Source organism: Pocillopora verrucosa, chromosome 13 (genome assembly GCF_036669915.1).
Source record: "Pocillopora verrucosa isolate sample1 chromosome 13, ASM3666991v2, whole genome shotgun sequence".
Taxonomy (NCBI): Eukaryota; Metazoa; Cnidaria; class Anthozoa; order Scleractinia; family Pocilloporidae; genus Pocillopora; species Pocillopora verrucosa.
Window position 1 is genome coordinate 15907980 of NC_089324.1, and position 21688 is coordinate 15929667.

Consider the following 21688-nt stretch of genomic DNA (forward strand, 5'->3'; position numbering starts at 1 on the left):
GGGATGGTGTCCTCTTAACGTCATCATTGGTAAAATCTCAGTTTTCCTTTCGACTGATTTCCAATCCACAGGGTCTCTCACTTTAAATTTTCACGTGCCAGTGCTTGCTCTCCTCAGTCCTCTCATCACAGTCGCAGTTATAAAGCGGAACAGCTCCCTCCAAGTCTCGGCGACATGATCAGTGCATTTTGTTGGAAACGAGTCCTGCAATGTCCATATCAAGAATTATTCTATCATCTGACTGGGAATGGGCCAAACGCTCGCCCAGGGTCCACCGAATCCAAGATGGCGGCAGACCAATCCACAGACTCCACAGAGTCGGTAGCCGTCATCTTGGATGTAGACGCAGAGACGACACTAGGAAAGAGTTTTGATAGAACAAAAATTAAGAAAAGATGACTTAATATGAAACCTCCAGGGAGGTTGTCGACAACAGCCTGAGAGATTCATTGTAAGAAAATATGTTCCGTCGATTATTGGACTTCATGTCTCCTTACATCGTAGAATAAACTCCTCGAATACGCACGCCTATATGCCCCTCCTCCCCCTCCCTTCAATGGCATTATACATCCCTCTACTTCAACATTTATCATTATACAGAACAATACAACATTGTACCCCTGAGTAACACTGTAAATCCGTATATTGCAGTAACTATGCAGCGCTTCACAACAATATGTACTCCTAGTTAGCACTGTGCTTCCCTCTATTGAATTTTACATCACCATACAGCGCTTTATAAACAATTTCTCCAATTTAGCCCAAAAATAAGTGCGGATCCTAGACCGTACATGTTTTCACGCAAAATAGAGGCTATTATGTTTTTATTCTTCAAACATTTTGCAACGCTCGTGAAAAAAATTTTATGAAAAGCTTAGTGAACTTAATAGAGTTTGATACGAAGACTTTTTGTAGTGGACGTATAAGGTTTGCAAATCGGGAAATATCGCTTAGGTGATATTCTCGGGTAACACCCAGTTTTAGCTGGGGGATATTCAGTCACTTGCTACGTTAAGACCAATCTCGCGCGATCAGAAATATTTGATGGATCATAAACAACAATATGTGACCCTAGATGGCATTATACTTCCGTCTTCTGCAGTTTACATCACTATACAGCGCTACACAACAATATGTACCCCTTAATAACACTATAATACCCTCTTCTACAGTTTACATCACTATACAGCGCTTTACAACATTATGTACCACTAAGTAGCCTTGATCGGCATAATAGAACACCTACCAGGAAATGTTTTGGCCTCACGGGCCATGCTTTTGTCTTACTCCAAAGTTAATAAGATACTCGATGAAAACCTCTACGTCGTTTTCAGAAAACACATTTTCCAGCGCAGTTGTGACTCGTCTGATATGAAGATACAGAGATAGAGAGTTAATTACGGCTTCAAGTTTCAAACTCTTAAAGGCCGGAAATATGTCTTGAATTCTTGGGTTGGACACAAAAAATCTAAAAACAAAATCACTCACGAACATCATTATTAACTTTGAAAAATAGAAATTCGATTACGTTACTTTAGATAATGCATTTTACTCCCATTTTGCCATGTATGCAAAGAAATATGGACACTGAGCAATACCCACAACAAGACACAGCTACACAGTTGTGAATCTCCATCCTCATTCTCAGTAGAACCATGCTATCACGAAGGTAGTGCGCGTTTACGCACGAAAAGGCCTGAGAAAACGTTTTCGCGGTCTACTTAATTGTTGATTGTTTCCATTTTGTCGGGTTCTTCTTTAAAACCGGCGCTCTGTTTTTAGCGACTCATTCAAGTACTGCTCTAGCTAAGATGTAACTTAACTCTTTATACAATAAGAAATAGACAAACAACAGGTGGCACCTTTTAAAGGACATTAACAAGTTATGATAAGTCTGCAAATTCTTTGGGCAACAATAGTCATGAACGATTCATAAACATCGGTAGCAGTTACGAAAGTTTACGCGTTATATTTGAGTTTTTTGCATTTGGAAAAGTCGTTTCTATCTATATGATGACTTACCCTCTTTCTCACAAATGTGAAAATTTGTACCTGATCAGCTCAGAGGTGAATCAGACAGTAAAAAATTTGTCAGCAGATATAACCAGCTGCTGATCCCTTTTTGTAAACTTGTCATTAACTTGAAATTAGAAGATCCTCGCAGCTAAGACCACTACTGAAACTAGTAGTTGTAAGTAGGACCTGAAAAAAATTTCAGGCCCGTACGGGATTTGAACCCATGACCTCTGCGATACCGGTGCAGCGCTCTACCATTTGAGCTAACAAGCCAACGGGAGCTGGTCGATGAATTGGGTACAAATAAACATCCGAGTGAATGAAGATTTAGAGCTAAGAACACTACTGAAACTAGTAGTTGTAAGTAGGACCTGAAAAAAATTTCAGGCCCGTACGGCTCGTTAGCTCAATTGGTAGAGCGCTGCACCGGTATCGCAGAGGTCATGGGTTCAAATCCCGTACGGGCCTGAAATTTTTTTCAGGTCCTACTTACAACTACTAGTTTCAGTAGTGTTCTTAGCTGCGAGGATCTTCTAATTTCATCTTTCCACCGCAGTGCAAATATGTGAATTTTCATTTATCTAAATCTTCATTCACTCGGATGTTTATTTGTACCCAATTCATCGACCAGCTCCCGTTGGCTTGTTAGCTCAATTGGTAGAGCGCTGCACCGGTATCGCAGAGGTCATGGGTTCAAATCCCGTACGGGCCTGAAATTTTTTTCAGGTCCTACTTACAACTATTAGTTTCAGTAGTGTTCTTAGCTGCGAGGATCTTCTAATTTCATCTTTCCACCGCAGTGCAAATATGTGAATTTTCATATATCTAAATCTTCATTTGTCATTAACTGTTCTCAGTTCCTAAGGAAATGCTCGTTTTTCCTTTTCATTTTTCAAATGAGATATATAAATATTTGAATGCTACATCTGGGGAAGAATTTTTCCTGCAAAAGATTTGGGCTTAAAAGACACAATGGTGACCTATTGACATGATGAATAAAAAAAATACACTTGAAATATAGATCTATTTTTGGCGAACGTCTTTAAAAGTCCTAAAAAACAAACAAATTGAGTTTCAAAGGTGGACGCATTTCGGCTGGTGCACATAGTTGAATTTATTGCTCTACTTCAGTGGAACAATTTAGACAACAATAGATTTTTCAACGCTTCTCAAAGGGATATCTATCTCTAGATAGATATATAAATAGATGATCTTTCTTTATACAAAATAATATTTTAAGCTACAAGCTTGTGGGGTCGTGTGAAGAAAAAATGAAAATTACATGCCATCTTAATATAACTTGAATTTAAAAAGAGAAATTTCTATATACTATAACTTCTAAATAAAAAAAAATCTCTAACGCTGTGTTTCATCGATACTATGATCACTACCGACTAAAAAACAAATTTTAGTGTTTACTGACAGTTCAAATGAATTAGTATTAGTTATCTTGCTTATTTTGTCCACTTAAGGATGGTGTCCTCTTAACGTCATCTCTGGTAAAATCTCAGTTTTCCTTTCGATTGATTCCTAGTCCACAGGTTCTCTCACTTTAAAGTCTCATTTGCCAGTGTTTGCTCTCCTCAGTCCTCTCATCATTGTAGCGCTTATAAAGCGAAAGAGCTCCCTCCAAGTCTCGGCGACATAATCGGTGCATTTTGTTGGAAACGAATCCTTTAATGTCCAAATTAAGGCTTCTTCTATCATCTGATTGGGAATGGGTCAAACTCTCGCCTGGGGTCCACCTACATCGCGAATCCAATATGACGGCAGACCAATCCACAGACTCCACAGAGTTGGTACCCGTCATCTTGGATGTAGATACAGAGAAGACCCTAGGAAAGAGTTTTGATAAAACAATAAGTAACAAAGAATAACTTACTATGGTACTTCCATAGAGGCAGTCGATAACAACTAGAGAGATTCATTATGAGCAAACACGTTCCGTCGATTAGTGGACTCTATGTCCCCTTACATCGTAGAATAAACTCCTCGAATACGCGCGCCTATATGCCCCTCTCCCCCTCCCTTCAATGCCATTATGCATCCTTTACTTCAACATTTATCATTATACAGCAAAATACATTATTGTACCCCTGAGTAGCACTTTAAATCCGTAAAATGCAGTTTAAATCTATACGCAGCACCATACCACGCTAAACGTTCCTTGATACATTGTACATCCGTATAATGCAGTTTTTATAACTATGCAGCGCTTTTCGTGAAAAATTCTCTATGAACAGCTTACTAAATTGAATTGATTTTGAAACGAAGACCTATCGTGGTGGACGTAAGGTTTGCAAATTGGGGAATATCGTGACTGAATATCCCCTAGTTTTAGTTGGGGGATATTCATCTACGTTTAAAACAATTGCGCGCAAGCAAAAATAATTGATGCATCCTAATCAAAATATGTACCCTTAGATAGCATTATATTTCTCGCTACTGCAGTTTATAATACTATATAGCGCTACACAACAATATGTACCCCTAGATAGCACTATACTTCCCGCTACTGCAGTTTACATTACAATACAGCGCTATACGACAATATGTACCTCAAGGTAACATTGATTGGCATAATAGGATACATACATCGAAATGTTCCAGCCTCACGGGCCATGCTTTATGTCTTTCTCCAAGATTCATTAAATACTCGATGAAAACCTCTGCGTCGTTTAAAGAAAAAATAGAATTTTCCAGCGCAGTCATGACTCGTCTGACGTGAAGATACAGAGATCGAGAGTTGATTACGGCTTCAAGTTTCAAACTCTTAAAGGCGGGAAATATGTCTTGAATTCTTGGGTTGGACTCAAAAAGTCTGAAACAAAATCATTCACGGACATCGTTATTAACTCTGAATAATGGAAATTCGACTTACGTTTACTTTAGATATAAACTTTACTCCTATTTTGCAAGTTATGCAAAAAAATCAAGACACCGAGAAATACTCACAACAAGACACAGCTTCTCAGTTATGAATCTCCATTCATATCCTCAATAGAGCTATGCTATCACGAAGGTAGTGCGCATGCGTTTGCATTTGAAAGTCAATTTGCGCAAAATAATGACCCGATTGGTAAGAAAACTGGCAAAACACGCAGCAGCGCTGGTGCTTTCGCGTTTGCGCACGGAAAGGCTTGAGAAAACGTTTTCACGGTCTACATAACTGTTGATTGTTTTCATTTCTGGGGTTCTTCTTTGAAACCGGGGCTCGGTTCCTAGCGACTTGTTCAAGTATTGCTCTACTTAAGACGTAGCTTAACTCTTTATACAATAGGAAATACGCAAACGACAGGTGGCACCTTTTAAAGGACATTAAACACGTTATGATAAGTCTGCAAATTCTTTATACAACAATAGTCATCAACAATTCATAAACATCGGTAGCAGTTGCGAAAGTTTTCCCGTTATATTTTAGGTTTTTTGCATTTGGAAAATTCATTTCTATCTATGCGATGACTAACCCCCTTTCTCACAAATATGAAAATTATTCTGAACCTGATCAGCTCATAGATGATTTAGGCAATAAAAAATATGTCAGCAATTATAAACAGCTACCGATCTTCTCCGTAAACTTGTAAATAATTGTTCTTAGTTCCCCAGGAAATGCTCCTTTTTCCTTCTCATTTTTCAAATGATTTATATAAATGCTTGAATGTTGCAGTTGGGAGCGAATTTTTTCTGCAAAACAATATGGGTTCCAAAGACACAATGGCGACTTATTGACATGAAAAATAAAAAAAAAACACACTTGAAATATAAATCTATTTTTGGTGAACGTCTTTAAATGTTATAAAAAAACAAATTGAGTTTGAAAAGTGCACGCATTTCGGCTGTTGGAAATACAAGCTTGTGGGGTCGCGTGAAGAAAAAAGAAGATTACATGTTATTCAAATATAACTTAAATTTGAAAATAGAAAATTATGTACATTAACTTCTTAGTTCGAACAAAATCTTTAACGCTGTGTTTTATCGATACCATGGTCATCATCGACTGAACAACAAATTTTTAGTGTTTACTGACACTTCAAATGAATTATTTAGGATATCATCCATCGAAATTGAGGTTTCGATCATCATGCAACAAAAAAATAGAGGTAAAATCTATTGGTAACAAAGAGGAAAGAAGAATAAAAAAACATGGAAGTCATTAAGAATAATCGCGCTAAGACCTTCCTATATACCAAGGAATTGTACCACTGGATTCAGCATGTTTAAGTTAGCAACTTTCACGTGTAGCATGATATCCAATTAGGATCAGTATACTGTTTCCTCTTTTTCTCCATTTTAAACGATTCCAATCCTAATAGTGATATGTTATTTTCATAAAAAAGCTAATGTCAACTCGAGACTCTACGGTCTTTTTTTTTTAGGAAATGAAACACAACAAACCAGAGATAGCGAGTATTTAAAACACTTACCGTCCAAACACTTCCTTCCCTATGACGCTCTTAATGGGCTCAATGAGCTGCCAAAATTCTCTTAAAATGCATTTTTGTTCGTGTGATAGCGGAATGTCTCTGATTCTTGAAGTCGATGTTGCCTCAGCAACTGAGACTACAATTTCAATTCTTTTTAAGCAAATGAAGATCATCGCAGTATATACTCAACTTAAGCAGTTGAGAAATAAGGCCTGAAAAAAATTCAGGCCTGAACGGGAATCGAACCCATGACCTCTGCGATACCGGTGCAGCGCTCTAACCAACTGAGCTATCAAGCCAACTGGGAGCTGATCAATTGTGAGTTCGTTATATACCCGTAGATGGAGAAGGTGTGATAAGAATACATGAAAGTCATATATTTGTACTGCGGAAAATACATTTTAAGCAAATGAAGATCATCGCAGTATATACTCAACTTAAGCAGTTGAGAAATAAGGCCTGAAAAAAAATTCAGGCCTGAACGGGAATCGAACCCATGACCTCTGCGATACCGGTGCAGCGCTCTAACCAACTGAGCTATCAAGCCAACTGGGAGCTGATCAATTGTGAGTTCGTTATATACCCGTAGATGGAGAAGGTGTGACAAGAATACATGAAAGTCATATATTTGTACTGCGGAAAATACATTTTAAGCAAATGAAGATCATCGCAGTATATACTCAACTTAAGCAGTTGAGAAATAAGGCCTGAAAAAAATTCTGCTTAAGTTGGCTTGATAGCTCAGTTGGTTAGAGCGCTGCACCGGTATCGCAGAGGTCATGGGTTCGATTCCCGTTCAGGCCTGAATTTTTTTCAGGCCTTATTTCTCAACTGCTTAAGTTGAGTATATACTGCGATGATCTTCATTTGCTTAAAATGTATTTTCCGCAGTACAAATATATGACTTTCATGTATTCTTATCACACCTTCTCCATCTACGGGTATATAACGAACTCACAATTGATCAGCTCCCAGTTGGCTTGATAGCTCAGTTGGTTAGAGCGCTGCACCGGTATCGCAGAGGTCAAGGGTTCGATTCCCGTTCAGGCCTGAATTTTTTTCAGGCCTTATTTCTCAACTGCTTAAGTTGAGTATATACTGCGATGATCTTCATTTGCTTAAAATGTATTTTCCGCAGTACAAATATATGACTTTCATGTATTCTTATCACACCTTCTCCATCTACGGGTATATAACGAACTCACAATTGATCAGCTCCCAGTTGGCTTGATAGCTCAGTTGGTTAGAGCGCTGCACCGGTATCGCAGAGGTCATGGGTTCGATTCCCGTTCAGGCCTGAATTTTTTTTCAGGCCTTATTTCTCAACTGCTTAAGTTGAGTATATACTGCGATGATCTTCATTTGCTTAAAATGTATTTTCCGCAGTACAAATATATGACTTTCATGTATTCTTATCACAATTTCAATTCTGTTATTACGCGATGCAAAACAACCCATGGCATTTGCAGTTTGATTGTTAAACCTTAGATGAAGATGCGTAGACACTAGCTGAATAAATTTATGAATCCAGCTGCTTTTCCTTGAGAAAGTTGTCATACGCTGTGCTGATGGATGATCCGTAGAAACTCAGACATCATCTGTGCAAAACGTATGTCTCTATATCGACCAATATCTTGACTTGTTTGCTGCTTGTAAAAAGCTGTCATTTGGTCGAGAAAGAGCAGATATACCCTGTCTTGACTAAAAGCCTCAATACTAAAATGAGTAATTCGTGCATAAGTGAAAATTGGAAAATTGTTTAGCATTTTTCCCGACAAGAACATACTAGCGACGAGTTAACACTTCACCAATAATTTGCATTCTGAGTGTGGTAATTGTGTCTTCGTACTACCAATTAAGCTCCTGAGTTCTTCCCCTGACATGTCTCGAGCCTAAAACTGTCACAGAGCAGTCTCCCTTGGGACATATGGCATGTGATTATGAGGTATTTTGGGAGTATTAGTACTCTTTTTAATTGCAGATGTCGTAGGAATAACTATCAGCGATATTGATGGGAAACCGCTAATTTTCAAGCACAATTAAAGTGCTATAAGTGTAAACAATGGGAAGTTTTTCGCCCTACTTGTGTAATGGGAAGAATTTATTTTTTTCTCGAACTTTCCTTCGTTCTTCAAACCACTAATTTTCTAATATTTATGCGGTACTTTCATTATTTATTATTCAAATTTCGTGCAAATGTAAAACGTAGATTACAGCTGGCTCGATCTGCCCTCATGTGGCATCCGGTGAAAACGTGTGAATCATTATATTAGTTCGGAAAAATTATTTTTCTTTGGTGATTCCGAAATCCCTTAACGCACGAATTCAGGCGAATTTATCCATTCTATAATGGCTACAAAATCCACAGTGGTCCCTCTCCTGCCTCCTGGCCCTACTTCTCCCCCTCAATGGCCTGCAGGCAGAAGTGACTGGTATGGTTGAGAAGAATGTCCTTGATAATCAGCTGCAAACAGGACAAGAGGAGATGCCTACTCTTATAGGTGCGGTCCAGAAAACTCCCGCTCCTTTCGCAACCAATCAGATACAACGCTAAACTCAATCGCGACTTTTACCCTCGCGCGTTCCCGCGATTTTTGCAGTTTTCTTGTTTTTACTTTGAATTCATACCGATTCTTTGACAAGACTTCCTTTCCTCTGATTGGCCGATGTTATAACTTTGGCTTTGGTTTCAAGACACTCAATCAAAATGCACTTTGGGTAATTCTATTTCTTTCTTTCTATGCGAACGACAGAGAAAATGGCTTTAACGAATTGTAAATGGCCTGTTCCTTGTCTAGTCAGAAATGCACATGGCACAATGTTCGTGTTTTCGTGTCTCAAGTGCAATTGTTAGTTAATCCTTTTATGTTTCCCTCAAACAAATAAATGGGTTTCAATCCTGATAATCTTATTCAATTTTTTTTTATTACTGAGACTCGTATTTTTATTTGCTTTCTCTCTTTGTTATGTAAATGTTCAAACGCAACTAATTCAGTGTTTAAAATAATAAAGGTAAAGTTGATTTAAAGGTTTTTGCGCAATGCACATGTTTATTGTGCACAATCGTTGCAGTGAACGGCTTTCAACTTGAAAAGAGCCTAACTCCAAGAGGCGCCATGACTATTCGTGTCAATCATCAGGACGTGAGTCATCATTTATTGCTCTTAAGGGTGCCGGATGAATGTGGTCAATCTTTGTAGGAGCGAGTCAGAACTTTAGCGATGAAACCATGAATTGCTCCTAACTTAACCTGAACTGATTAACAATAAGGATCTGTACTTTGAATATTTCACTTAATCATATCATAAATCAATGAATAATATGTATAGTTTCGCCGTAAATAGAAATGAAGAGAAGTATATGGACAGTTTCACTGTTTGCAGTGATTCAGGCAACGACTCAATTGACAAGTTGTTCAATCAATTGATTTATACATGCGGTATTTCATTTTCGTCAAACGCTTAAACGTTAATTCATATGATCAAATTCCGTTCAAACATAGTACACAAATCAACAAGGGGGGTAACAAATAGTTATTTTAATCGTTTCATGTTTCTATTGTTTTGTGCACAAAATTGATAATGTCTTTGATGCTGACTTAAATTCTCCTGATAATCAAGATCGTGGCAATATAGAAATGATCGATTGCTAATTCTCCCAGTACGGCTCAAGAAAGCGAGGTAATAGTCACACACTGTTAATTGGACTAAACTAATGTATTTTGAATCTTAAGATCTCCAAGTAAAAGAGAATATGCTTTATGATTGTCTGTATGGTGTATTTGTGATCACGCTTGATCGAAGCACTTTCAATTTCGTAAATAAAGTGAAAGTGCTTCGCTCATCAATAAACACAAAAGCTCAACCTCAAATCGAACATGGCCGGTCTTCTAAACGATCGCGAGCTTATAAAGCTCGTACTCAAGCTACGAGCACACCTGGCGATTATACTCGCTGATCGTGGCAAATTTAATCGCCGAATTTGATCTGGCAGGTCAGATATCGGCCATTTTATACGCCGATCGCGGCGATCGATGAAAATCGAAATCGCCGCACCGGACACACCTGGGGATTTTCGCCGATCGCTGCGATTGGCTTATAAAATCGACAGACTTCATACGTCATACGTCACCTTCACTAAAGGCTAATAGCTAATCGAAGCATAAATATTCTTTTAATTCACAACAGCACTGAACAGGTCTATTCTATTCTACAGGTTTATTCCAAAACGAATTTCTCGTGTTTTGACAGGACCTTATTAATTCAAGCGAGTTTCTTTGAAAGCTTTCCGTATCGAACTGAGGTGACAAGGTCTTAAAAAAGGCCGAATATCGCTTCCGTTCCCACAACAGAGGTGAGAAGTTTCACAGGTTTGTGTGAGGTTTTTGTAGACTTAGTAAATATTCCTTTGTGAGTATCTCAGTAGTTGCTTTCTCCTCCAAGTCTTTCTTTGACTTACGCTAATTGTCTTTGATTTCTGGCCATAAAGGCAAATAACAACTGCCGAGGATTTCTAACTTTTACTTGAATCTGGCGCTGGGGTGAGCGAAGCACTTTCTCTTTATTTACGAAATTGAAAGCGCTTCGATCAGCGCTAATCACCAAATTGAATATGTATTTTGTTTTGTTATTATTATGTTAGACCCCTTTTAAAGTAAAGGCGTGATCACAAATACACCATACAGACAATCATAAAGCATATTCTCTTTTACTTGGAGGCCTTAAGATTCAAAATACATTAGTTTAGTCCAATTAACAGTGTGTGACTATTACCTCGCTTTCTTGAGCCGTACTGTGAGAATTAGCAATCGATCATTTCTAAATTGCCACGATCTTGATTATCAGGAGAATTTAAGTCAGCATCAAAGACATTATCAATTTTGTGCACAAAACAATAGAAACATGAAACGATTAAAATAACTATTTGTTATATACCGGTACATACACTTTTAAACCACAAACATCAGCACTTGTACGGTATTGAAATCCATTTTAACATACATCAGCACACTTTAGTGATATTTTTCCGGTCAGGGCAGCCTGATAAAATGTCGGGGGGGGGGGGGGCATCTCATCCAGTCATCCAGGGGGGTGGGTAGTCTCTCCTAGTCACTTCATGTGAGGAAAGCAGTATTATAAGCTCAGACTTTCCATAACTACCCACAGTCTCTTAGTTGAAATAATTTAAATTGCTGCTGTATGAATGTGCAACACAAAGATGTTGAATTTTGCTCAATTTATCTCAATTAATTGGAAATGTATTTTATAAATTATTGAAATTTATTATAAAGTGAAGTGAATAATACTGTTCATTTAAAAATGAACAGTAAGTGAAATGCTCGTTTTCTTCTTTTGTTCTTCTTTTTTCATCTTTTGTTCTTTTGTTGCTTTTAATATTCCATTAATAGTAATTGCTTGTGATTTTGTGCCTTGGTATCCCTCCCATTTTCAGAGGGGAAAAAATACTTATTTTGGGTAGTATGTTGTGCTGATGTTTATTACTATTCGAAACCATCTTTTTCTCAGGCCCGGATAACTTAAGACAGCACTTTTGTAAGAAGCATCAGTCTTCTTACAGTTGCTATGGCTACAGAAAGAAGTCCAATTAAAGTTCCATGTGAAAATGAAGACTTACCTGAAAAAGAAAATGCACCAGATTTTAATGAGGAAACTTTGCAAGGTGAGCTGTGTTGAGCTTCAGCTTCAGTTATTGTTAGAACTTCTTCTATTCCACCATTTTCAAGAATGTAAGCAGATGTGGAGAAGGATGGATACACTCTATGACCACTTTAAAGAATATTTGGGCAGTCTATTATTACAACAGTTAAAAGCAACTACACAAAGTTATAAAGACTTTATTTGATCATTATAATGTAAGATCTGAATTATAAGTTTGCATCATTATATAGAATGCCATCATCATCATCATAATCTTCCCATTATAATGCAACAATCAATTTAAAAGCTTCAACATCCCCACCCTTCTCATCAAGCCAAAAGGGGGGGAGGGGCAGGTTGCTAATTATTTTGCTTTTTGCATAGGAACTTAATGTGGGGCATTTGAACGCATATTTTACCTAGGGGGATAGGAATTTTAGGATGCTGGTCTCCAAAAGTTTAAATGCCTAGTGGTTTGCTTCAAATTGAGTAATGCATAATTTTCATTGCTATAATTAGCACTGTGTGGTGTCACTCACATTATTTGCATTATCATAACTATTTAAATCTCATCTTCTTGATCATTATTCCTATCATTTATATAATAACTATTTGTCTATTTGTAATATTATGTCTGGTTTTTACAATTGCAACATTTAGATCTTATTGACTCATTAACTATCCAAAAGTGGTTAAAGCAGTAGACTCTTTAACACTTATAATTATGCTGACTCTCCCTGATTACCAGGGAGTCTCACAAACACAGAATGAGACTCTGGGTCTCCCATATGGGTCATCAATTCTTCAAGATCAATGAGGATTTGGGTCGGTTCCTCACACAAACAACATTTGAACTCCAAATTTCCCATATCCAATGTTATTACAGTTATCTTAGGGTTCCTATCTTAATTTTCTTGATTGCACTTAGATTGTTTCAAAGTAGGGATTACCCTTTCAAAACAACAACCACAACAGCAACCTAGTCTGATTGGTTGAGCTTTCAACCCAGGACAAGGTCTCTCATAGATGAGCAGAGTGGGGGTTTGTCTTGTGAGGGGGAGGGGAGGGGGGCTGCAGACATCATCTAAGGTTTATGGGTCAAGTCAGGCAGGTGCAAAAATGGCAGCGGGCACAAAAGGAAAAATCTGCAGACTTTAAATCTCCAGATCTTGGCAGCTCTTCTTATACACTAATTAAATATGCAGTGACTATGACACAAACTAATTTTTTTTTATTCTTTGCAGCTACAGCTGATGTTTATAGGAATGAGGGTAATGAGGCCTTAGAGAAAGGAGATTTCATCAATGCTCTTCATTTTTACACTGAAGGAATTAAAACAAACTGCAATGAGAAAGAACTGAAGGCCAAACTGTACAACAACAGGGCTATTGCACATTTTAAACTTGGTAAGATGATGAGAGTTTTAATATGCATTTTTTTCCCTTTTGAAGCTAAGGGTTGTCAGTAGTAGTTTTCTGAAAAAGGTTATAATCTTGAATGTAGGTCTTATCTTGGCCTCTCAATTGTACAAAGAAGGAACCTAGCTTTTACCCCAGATATCAATGAGCATTACAAGTTTTTCCTAAACTTAATGTAAAAGTGGTGGGTTTGCTCTAATGTACAGCTAATCAGAGATATTTAATTTTTATTAATTACAGGAAATCACCAGGATTCACTTATTGATGCAGAAGCAGCCATTGAGTTAAATCCAACATTCCTTGAGGCAATTGTGAGAGGTTAGATCATTATGTTAGCTGTGTTATAATAATGATAAAAAAAGGAACCCGTCACTCTAATTAGGATAGATAAGTTAAATCTTGTCTCAATTGACTTTGATTTAGAGGTCAAGACCACCCTGATGTACATTTGAATCCAGCTCTAGACTGCTGTCTGTGATTCTCCATTATGATGAGATTATTATTTTGAGCTGGATGAAGAACTCAATGCTGAATACACAAAAACAATTCAGCATAAGTATTTTAGCTTTCTTAAGCTCACTGAGTTAGGTAGTAGTGTCAGATATGTTCAGTCACTATCTAGCTGTTTTGGAAAGAAGTAAGGACTTAAATTAACTCAAAACTGTTAAGAAAATTTCCTCATTCATCAACTTTATTTCAAATGCCATAATACATGTTATAATGATGTAACTACAGACAGCATGAGGAAATCTTATTCTATGTGAACTTTAAACCTTAGTTTGAGCCTCTTCCTAGCAAGCAATTATCAACTGATTGAGTAAAACAAATATGTTAACTAAAACCAAGGGGACACTGGTATTAATATTAAATAAAATATTTAAATTTGTACTTTTATTGAAGTTGAAATTTAACCTAGTTTTAAAAAGGTTAATTGAAAAATGTACCATTACAAAAATTTGAGAAGGTGGGTTTTATTTTTCGGTTTTCACATTGTATGTCTTATATTCTATCTATATCTTCTAGTAATTTTGTGGGAATTACCAGTCCCAATTTAAATGTTCTTAGAAGTTTCAGTTATCAAAAGTCAATCTAACTGAAAGCTACCAGGGCCTGTTTATTCTTTTCCTTTTATTTAGTTTTCTTTTTGTTTTTGTTGTTTTTGGTTTTTTTGGTCTGTTAATATTTAGCTTTCAATGTTTTCTGGTTCTCTTCTTGGAATTGAGCTACAGTAATTAATATACGGTTCTTTGTATTGTTACCTACAGGAGCCACTGCCTGTGTTGAACTGAAGAAATTTGAAGAAGCAATCACTTGGTGCGATAAAGGTTTAGCTGTATCCTTTGAAGGAATCTTTCATTTTTAACCGTGGGCATAATGGCAATATTACTTAATTTGACATTTTAAGGGAGAAAATACAAAGAAGGATATTAATTATGATGGGAACTTGTCAGGTCATACTTTAAGTGTTTGTGATTAAAAAACGTGGGAAAATTTATTTAACCTCATCACTTATTAGTGATATTACTCCTTTCAGTCAATTTGACTTAGTCATATTATCCATGCCATAACACTAGTTTAGTTAAAAGACCAATATTCACCCAGTTTGTAAATGGTCCGTGGGTAGATGATCTCTCTGAAACGAGGCTAAAAAAGGAATTTGGTAATTTTTATATATATTATGCTGATTTTCCTCAATCCCTTTATACTTTTCCCACTACTCAGAGACTCGAAAACTTTCGTCAAGTTTTCTTGTGGACAAATGCAACTTCCAAAAGGCACGTATTCATATTGTAGACACATTTCTTCCACTGCTGTAAAATATTCATCTGATGTTAAAGCTATATCAATTTCAAAATTGAGAAAGTGCTTCCAAGATTTTGGAAACAAGGGATTACATCTAGATATTTCATGTTAAAATTTGAGGTTCCACACAGAAGAGAACTTTTTGGGATATGTAGATTTACTTCATAACTGACTTTAAGACTGAATGTTGATTAAACATCTACCTTTCATACAAGTCCTCCTAATAGGCCAATTTACAGTTGTGTACTTAGCTAGTTGCCAAGCCTTTGATTTGGAGTGAGGCTGAAGCAACAATGTTGTGATAGAGACCAGTCTCCAGTGATCATTACAACAGTGTAATTTGCATTTGAAAAGCAGCTGTAATATTTGCGTTATAACAAGGTCACCTTAGCCACACTCCTGTTCAAAGGCTTGGCAATCAAGCACACAACTGTAAAAATGGACTATTATATACCGTCCAAATTAATGTGATTTGAAAACTCATCTTTTTTGTTTTTGCACATTTTTAAACCTTAACATAAAAAAGATTGACAAAAACAATAGGATCTTGTTGTCATTAAGACCTCAGTCTGTCAGTGAAGTGGGAGATAAGTCCATGGAGGAAAAAGATCCTATTAGTCATGACCACGGTAGTGCAAGTTCAGGTGATGTCAAGAATGTCATAGACTTCGATAATCAGGGAGACAAGCATGGGAAGGGTAACTATTATGGCAATCTTGGCGATTTGTATCTGAGACAGGGTGATCTCAAAAAAGCAATAGAGTGCTACAACCAAGATCTTAAAATAGCTAAAGATATAGGAGACAAGCATGGGGAGGGTAGTGCTTTTTGCAAACTTGGCAATGCTTATTTTCGTCTGAGTGATTACAAAAAAGCAATAGAGTGCCACAACCAAGATCTTAAAATAGCGAAAGATATAGGAGACAAGCGTTGGGAGGGTGTTGCTTTATGTAATCTTGGAATTGCTTATAACGAAACGGGTGATTTAAAAAAATCCGTGGAGTGTCACAACTTAGATCTTAAAATAGCTAAAGAAGTAGGAGACAAGCATGGAGAGGGTGCCGCTTTTGGCAATCTTGGCAATACTTATAAAGATCTGGGAGATTTTAAAAAAGCTATAGAGTACAACAACCTATTTCTTAAAATAGCTAAAGAAGTAGGAGATAAGCATAGGGAGGGTTGCGCTTATGGCAATCTTGGTAATGCTTATGACGGTGTGGGAGATTTTAAAAAAGCCATAGAGTACCACAACTTACATCTTAAAATAGTTAAAGAAGTAGGAGATAAGCATGGGGAGGGTTGCGCTTATGGCAATCTTGGCATTGCTTATGACAGTGTGGGAGATTTCAAAAAAGCCATAGAGTACCACAACTTACATCTTAAAATAGCTAAAGAAGTAGGAGACAAGCGTGGGGAGGGTCGTGCTAATGGCAATCTTGGCAATGCCTATCATAGTCTGGGTGATTTCAATAGAGCCATAGAGTGCCACAACCTAAATCTTAAAATAGCTAAAGAAGTAGGAGCCAAGTGTGGGGAGGGTCGTGCTTATGGTAATCTTGGCAATGCCTATCATAGTCTGGGTGATTTCAATAGAGCCATAGAGTGCCACAACTTAGATCTTAAAATAGCTAAAGAAGTAGGAGACAAGCATGGGGAGGGTCACGCTTATGGTAATCTTGGCAATGCTTATCAAAGTCAGGGTGCATTCAAGAACGCCATAGAGTACCACAACCTACATATTAAAATAGCTCAACAAGTAGGAGACAAGCATGCGGAGGGTAATACTTATGGCAATCTTGGCAATGCTTATCACGGTTTGGGTGAATTCAAAAAAGCCATAGAGTACCACAACTTAAATCTTAAAATAGATAAAGAAATAGGAGACAAGCCTGGGGAGGGTAAAAGTTATGGCAATCTTGGCAATGCTTATCGATGTCTGGGAGATTTGGAAAAGGCCAACGAGTTATACTGCCTATTGCTCAAAATTGCCGAAGAGGTCGGAGACCAATCCTTAGAGGCCCTCGCCTACTATTCTTTAGGATGTGTTTTTGCGGCGCAGGGTGAACTGCCAAAAGCCGTTAACCATTTCCGAGCGAGCGTAAACCTATACAATTCATTGAGAGTACTTCTTAAGTCTAAAGATGAGTGGAAAGTTAATTTTCGAAATCAGCATCAAAATGCGTATTCGAGTTTGTGTAGCGTTCTCGTAAAACAAGGTAATATAGATGGAGCCTTATTTGCTGCTGAGAAAGGACGAGCTCAAGCTCTGACCGACCTCATGGAATCCAGTTTTTGGGGTAGAACAGGGCAGCACAAGGGAAGCGATGAAGATTTAGCAGATTTAAAAAACGTTCCATCAGACATTATCTTTCAGGTAGTGGACGAAGCTGACGTTAATCTTTGGTTTGTTTCCGAAGGAAAACAAGTTCAGTTAAGACAAAGTAACCTCACTGATTCTGTTTCAGAGAATAGTGGAGCTAGGCAATCCTTTGAGTCGTTCATACACGGTGTCTATACACAAATTGGTGTTCGTTCCAATGTGAGATGCGAGAATCGATCTTTGGATGCTTTGAGGGAGAGCCGTTCAAAAGTGGATGTGAAAACTAAAGAAGACAACCCTCACCCTCCCATCCAACAAGACGAATGCGGCTTAAGCACTTTGTATGATACCCTCATGAAGCCGGTGGCTGACCTGATTCAAGGGGATGAGCTAGTCATTATTCCCGATGGACCCTTGTGGCTCGCTCCTTACGCTGCATTGAAGGATGGTAATTCTAAATACCTGTGTGAATCGTTCAGAATCCGACTCGCTCCATCGTTAACAAGTCTTAGACTCATTTCCGATTGCCCAGATGATTATCACAAAAGCAGTGGAGCGTTACTTGTAGGAGATCCGAGTTTAGCCGAGGTTACTAATATCAAAGGAGAGGAAATCTTTGAACCGCTTCCGTATGCTAAAGAAGAAGTAGAAATGATCGGAGAAATTCTGAATATCACGCCACTCACAGGCAGACAGGCCACGAAACGTGAGGTGTTGAAAAGACTCAGTTCCGTTTCCTTAGTTCACCTTGCGGCACACGGAAGTCCGGAAACTGGCGAAATTGCTCTCGCACCTGACCCAGACCGAATATCTCCTGATCTAAAGGAAGAGGATTACATTTTAGCTATTGAAGATGTATTGAAAGTCCAACTTCGCGCCAAACTTGTTGTACTTAGTTGCTGCCACAGTGGTCGGGGCGAGATTAAGGCTGAAGGTGTGGTTGGCATTGCGCGCGCTTTTATGGGGGCTGGTGCTCGGTCTGTTGTGGTGTCCCTGTGGGCGATTGATGACAAGGCTACTCTCAAGTTCATGAAAAGCTTTTATCAACACCTTGCAGAAGGTAAACCCTCAAGCGAGTCTCTGAACCTGGCCATGAAAAGCCTCAGAGAATCAAAGACGTTCCGCGACATCAAATACTGGGCGCCCTTTTTGCTGATTGGAGATGACGTCACTCTTGACTTCATGACTCGAAAGCGAAAACTCAATCATTCATCGACAGGTATTCCAATGAAAACCCACAAATGTTCCAGTAATCAAGCCGAGTAAACATCCGATTAGGCAATAAGGCAGGTTTTCTACGAACAAAAATTACACCTATAGCCAGTAAAATTACAATACACACGAAATACGATAGAACTTACTGACTGTTTCGAGTTAAGAGTGACTATAACTCAAGGATTTTGGTAAGCAAAATATGCCAGCACAAACACAGCGACTAGGTCTTTTTCGACAAAGCACATGGCCGACGTCCCGGATGTTGACGTCAAAATGCAATTTTTGGCTATTGTTCATTACTTTTTACTATTTTGCTCAATGGAACTTGAGATATGTAACTTTACTTTGGTGAAGAAATAAAAACAGACTATTTCATTATATTTTGATCGGTGGAGTTTTCTTTTTTTCTTAACTGTACAAATTTAAATGCTTGCGAAGAGAACGAAATGTAACAAGGCAGTTGAAGGCGATTGCGAGGTTTTCGTTTTCGCCAAAATGACACTCAGCTCCATTCCTGTATTACAATCAGCTGTATGGAAAACAATTAAAAGGTTTTTTTTCGTACATAACCAGGAGCTTGTCTACAGGGTTTTCATTGCGTTTATATTCTAAGCTTTTGATAAGCAAAGAAACAGTTCGTCATTGGCAAACGTTGGCGAAATTCTAATTTCAAAAATTTGAATTAAAAAGTTTGCAGCCATATGTGATATTAAACTTGGATGGTTTTTCAATATCATAAATTACTTTGTTACAAATTGCGATTATCTTTGCAAAAATATTGATTATTTTAAATTCTCTAAAATCCATTTCAATTCAATCTGATTCTATCAGTGCCAAGATTGCCATTCTAAGCTTAATTTGAAGAGGTCTACATTAGAGATGATGATGTTATTGAATTTACTGACCATATGTTAAAGACATTAGATTTAGTTTTAGGGTTGTAGCCAGCCTCTAGTCCCGTAGGCCTACGACTGTTTTCCGCACGCTTGACTTCCATAATATGACTCTTACAAATGTTGAAACAACTATTGAAATTTCTTAGGTAACAGGCCTACATCAAGTCAAAAAGCTGGCTATAACCCTGTTTTTAATTTTTTTTAAATTTTAGTCTATATATCAAACACTTATCTGTTCGTTTTAAAGAACCACGACAGAGAGGTTAAAAATTGTCCGTGTAATCTAAAGAAGGAAACAGCGACGTACAGTTCACTGTTGCTGAAGTTCCCATAGCTGTGACTTTTGATGTATTTGACCTTGAACTTTTTTTTTCCTGTAGAAAAATATTTACGCCAATAAATTAGAGAAGTAGTACAAGTAAGCCATGTAGTCCTCAATAGGAATTATTTTGGTGAAAAGGTTCATGAATAAATGTGAATCTTGTCCTTATTTGAAAAGGCTCATGACTTCAGAAGAAATCTTTCAATTTTTGAAAATTCCCTGTTCAAACTTTTTTTCATTGCTTTGAATTTACCTTAGTACAATTTGAAGGTGTCTGAGAATGTCTTCTTAGGTGTAAGAATTTATAGTTAGATATTCAAAGGGTGCTTTTGTAATTAGAACCCGTTACGTGGTCAAACAAAAGGTATACTGTATCACAGCTGTTTTACAAGAAAGTTTTGTAAAACCAATCTTAATTTTGCAGATTTTCGCAACTATCATTGGTATATACTGGTATAGAATGTAATAATTAACCTTGCACATGGTTGAATAGGATGTAACGTAGAATTTTAAAAACAAGCTGGAGCAGTTTTAACTAAATGCTTTGTATGACGTCAGTTTATTTAGCGTGAAGTGTTTTGATGCTATTTTTATTTACAGTTGAAGATAGTTGTTCATTTACCTTAGTTTATATTTAAGAAAAATTCTCCCAACTGATAAGAATATGTTTCTCGTTGTTTTCTTCATTCCAGGAATTCGATGTAACATTACGTTTCTAGCCTAAAATTATCATCCAGTTTAGATTTTCTCAAATTGTTATTGACATCATGTCTGTCGGTGTATTAATACCGTGAGGAGAATTTAAATTATGATGAGTCTTGGGAGTAAATGGGTTCATTTTAGTGTCTCCGTTTAGCGCGTATTTTACTTAAAGCCTTGGACAATTTAATGCATTTGCTATTGTACTTATTTTTTCACTTCTTTGCGTAGGAGAAATATACAGTGTAAAAAATACAAAAACTGCGTTGATTTTTATTGTCTGTCTCCATATTCTAAGGATTCACGTGAGATGCAGAGAGAACAGATCCTATGGGAACTTCAATGTTTTGACCGGCGCGCGCTAAGTTGATAATCTATGCAGCTGACAGTTTACTAACATTCCATGTTTCGAGCCTCCACCCACTTAACAAACGCGCGTCGATTCTTCAATTGTATCTCTTTCACTGTCTATCGTTCTCCATATTCTCACGCGGTTTTGAACGCCGACGGACCTGTTTATGCTGTTACATGTGTGCACCTTTTTTACCTTTTTCCTCACACAAGTTTTTGCACCTTTTCACATTTGCGCTTCCCTTTTTTTCTGATTCCTTTTGTTTGTTCTTTCCTTTCTTTAAAGTACTTTTCCTTTATCCCATCTTTACGCGCACTGGTCATCACCCTTAACATTTTTCTTCTGCACGCTTCAATAGATGCGACTATCCGCCTGTCTCTTTCAGTTTTCATTCGCCCTAATCCTTGCGCAACCTCAGGCTTCTTACAACTCATATACCTCCATACTCCCCCAGAGTGGTAGTTATCATGCGTATTATGTCCACTTTGGGATGGTGTCCACTTAGCGTCATCTCTGGTAAAATCTCAGTTCTCCTTTCGACTGATTCCCAGTCCACAGGGTCTCTC

At 37.6% G+C, this 21688-nt stretch overlaps 2 protein-coding genes across 3 annotated transcripts; one reads left to right on the plus strand and one right to left on the minus strand.

Moving 5' to 3' along the window:
* Positions 1–3175: 3175 nt before the first annotated feature.
* On the minus strand, positions 3176–6613 carry LOC131795398 (neuroglobin-like). The gene is made up of 3 exons (XM_066160040.1): positions 6441–6613; positions 4612–4837; positions 3176–3723 (listed from the first exon to the last, which is right to left on the minus strand). Exons 1-3 carry the CDS (start codon positions 6611–6613, stop codon positions 3577–3579), a joined length of 546 nt encoding a protein of 181 aa, XP_066016137.1. The 3' UTR covers positions 3176–3576.
* Positions 6614–10643: 4030 nt separating this feature from the next.
* LOC131772246 (tetratricopeptide repeat protein 28-like) lies at positions 10644–21025 on the plus strand. 2 transcript variants are annotated; one of them, XM_066160677.1, is made up of 6 exons: positions 10644–10809; positions 11966–12119; positions 13342–13503; positions 13756–13833; positions 14781–14848; positions 15845–21025. In XM_066160677.1, exons 2-6 carry the CDS (start codon positions 12023–12025, stop codon positions 18902–18904), a joined length of 3465 nt encoding a protein of 1154 aa, XP_066016774.1. In that variant the 5' UTR covers positions 10644–10809; positions 11966–12022; the 3' UTR covers positions 18905–21025. The 2 variants fall into 2 exon arrangements, with proteins under 2 accessions (XP_066016774.1, XP_066016775.1); XM_066160678.1 differs by having other exon boundaries at positions 10644–10793.
* Positions 21026–21688: the final 663 nt, after the last annotated feature.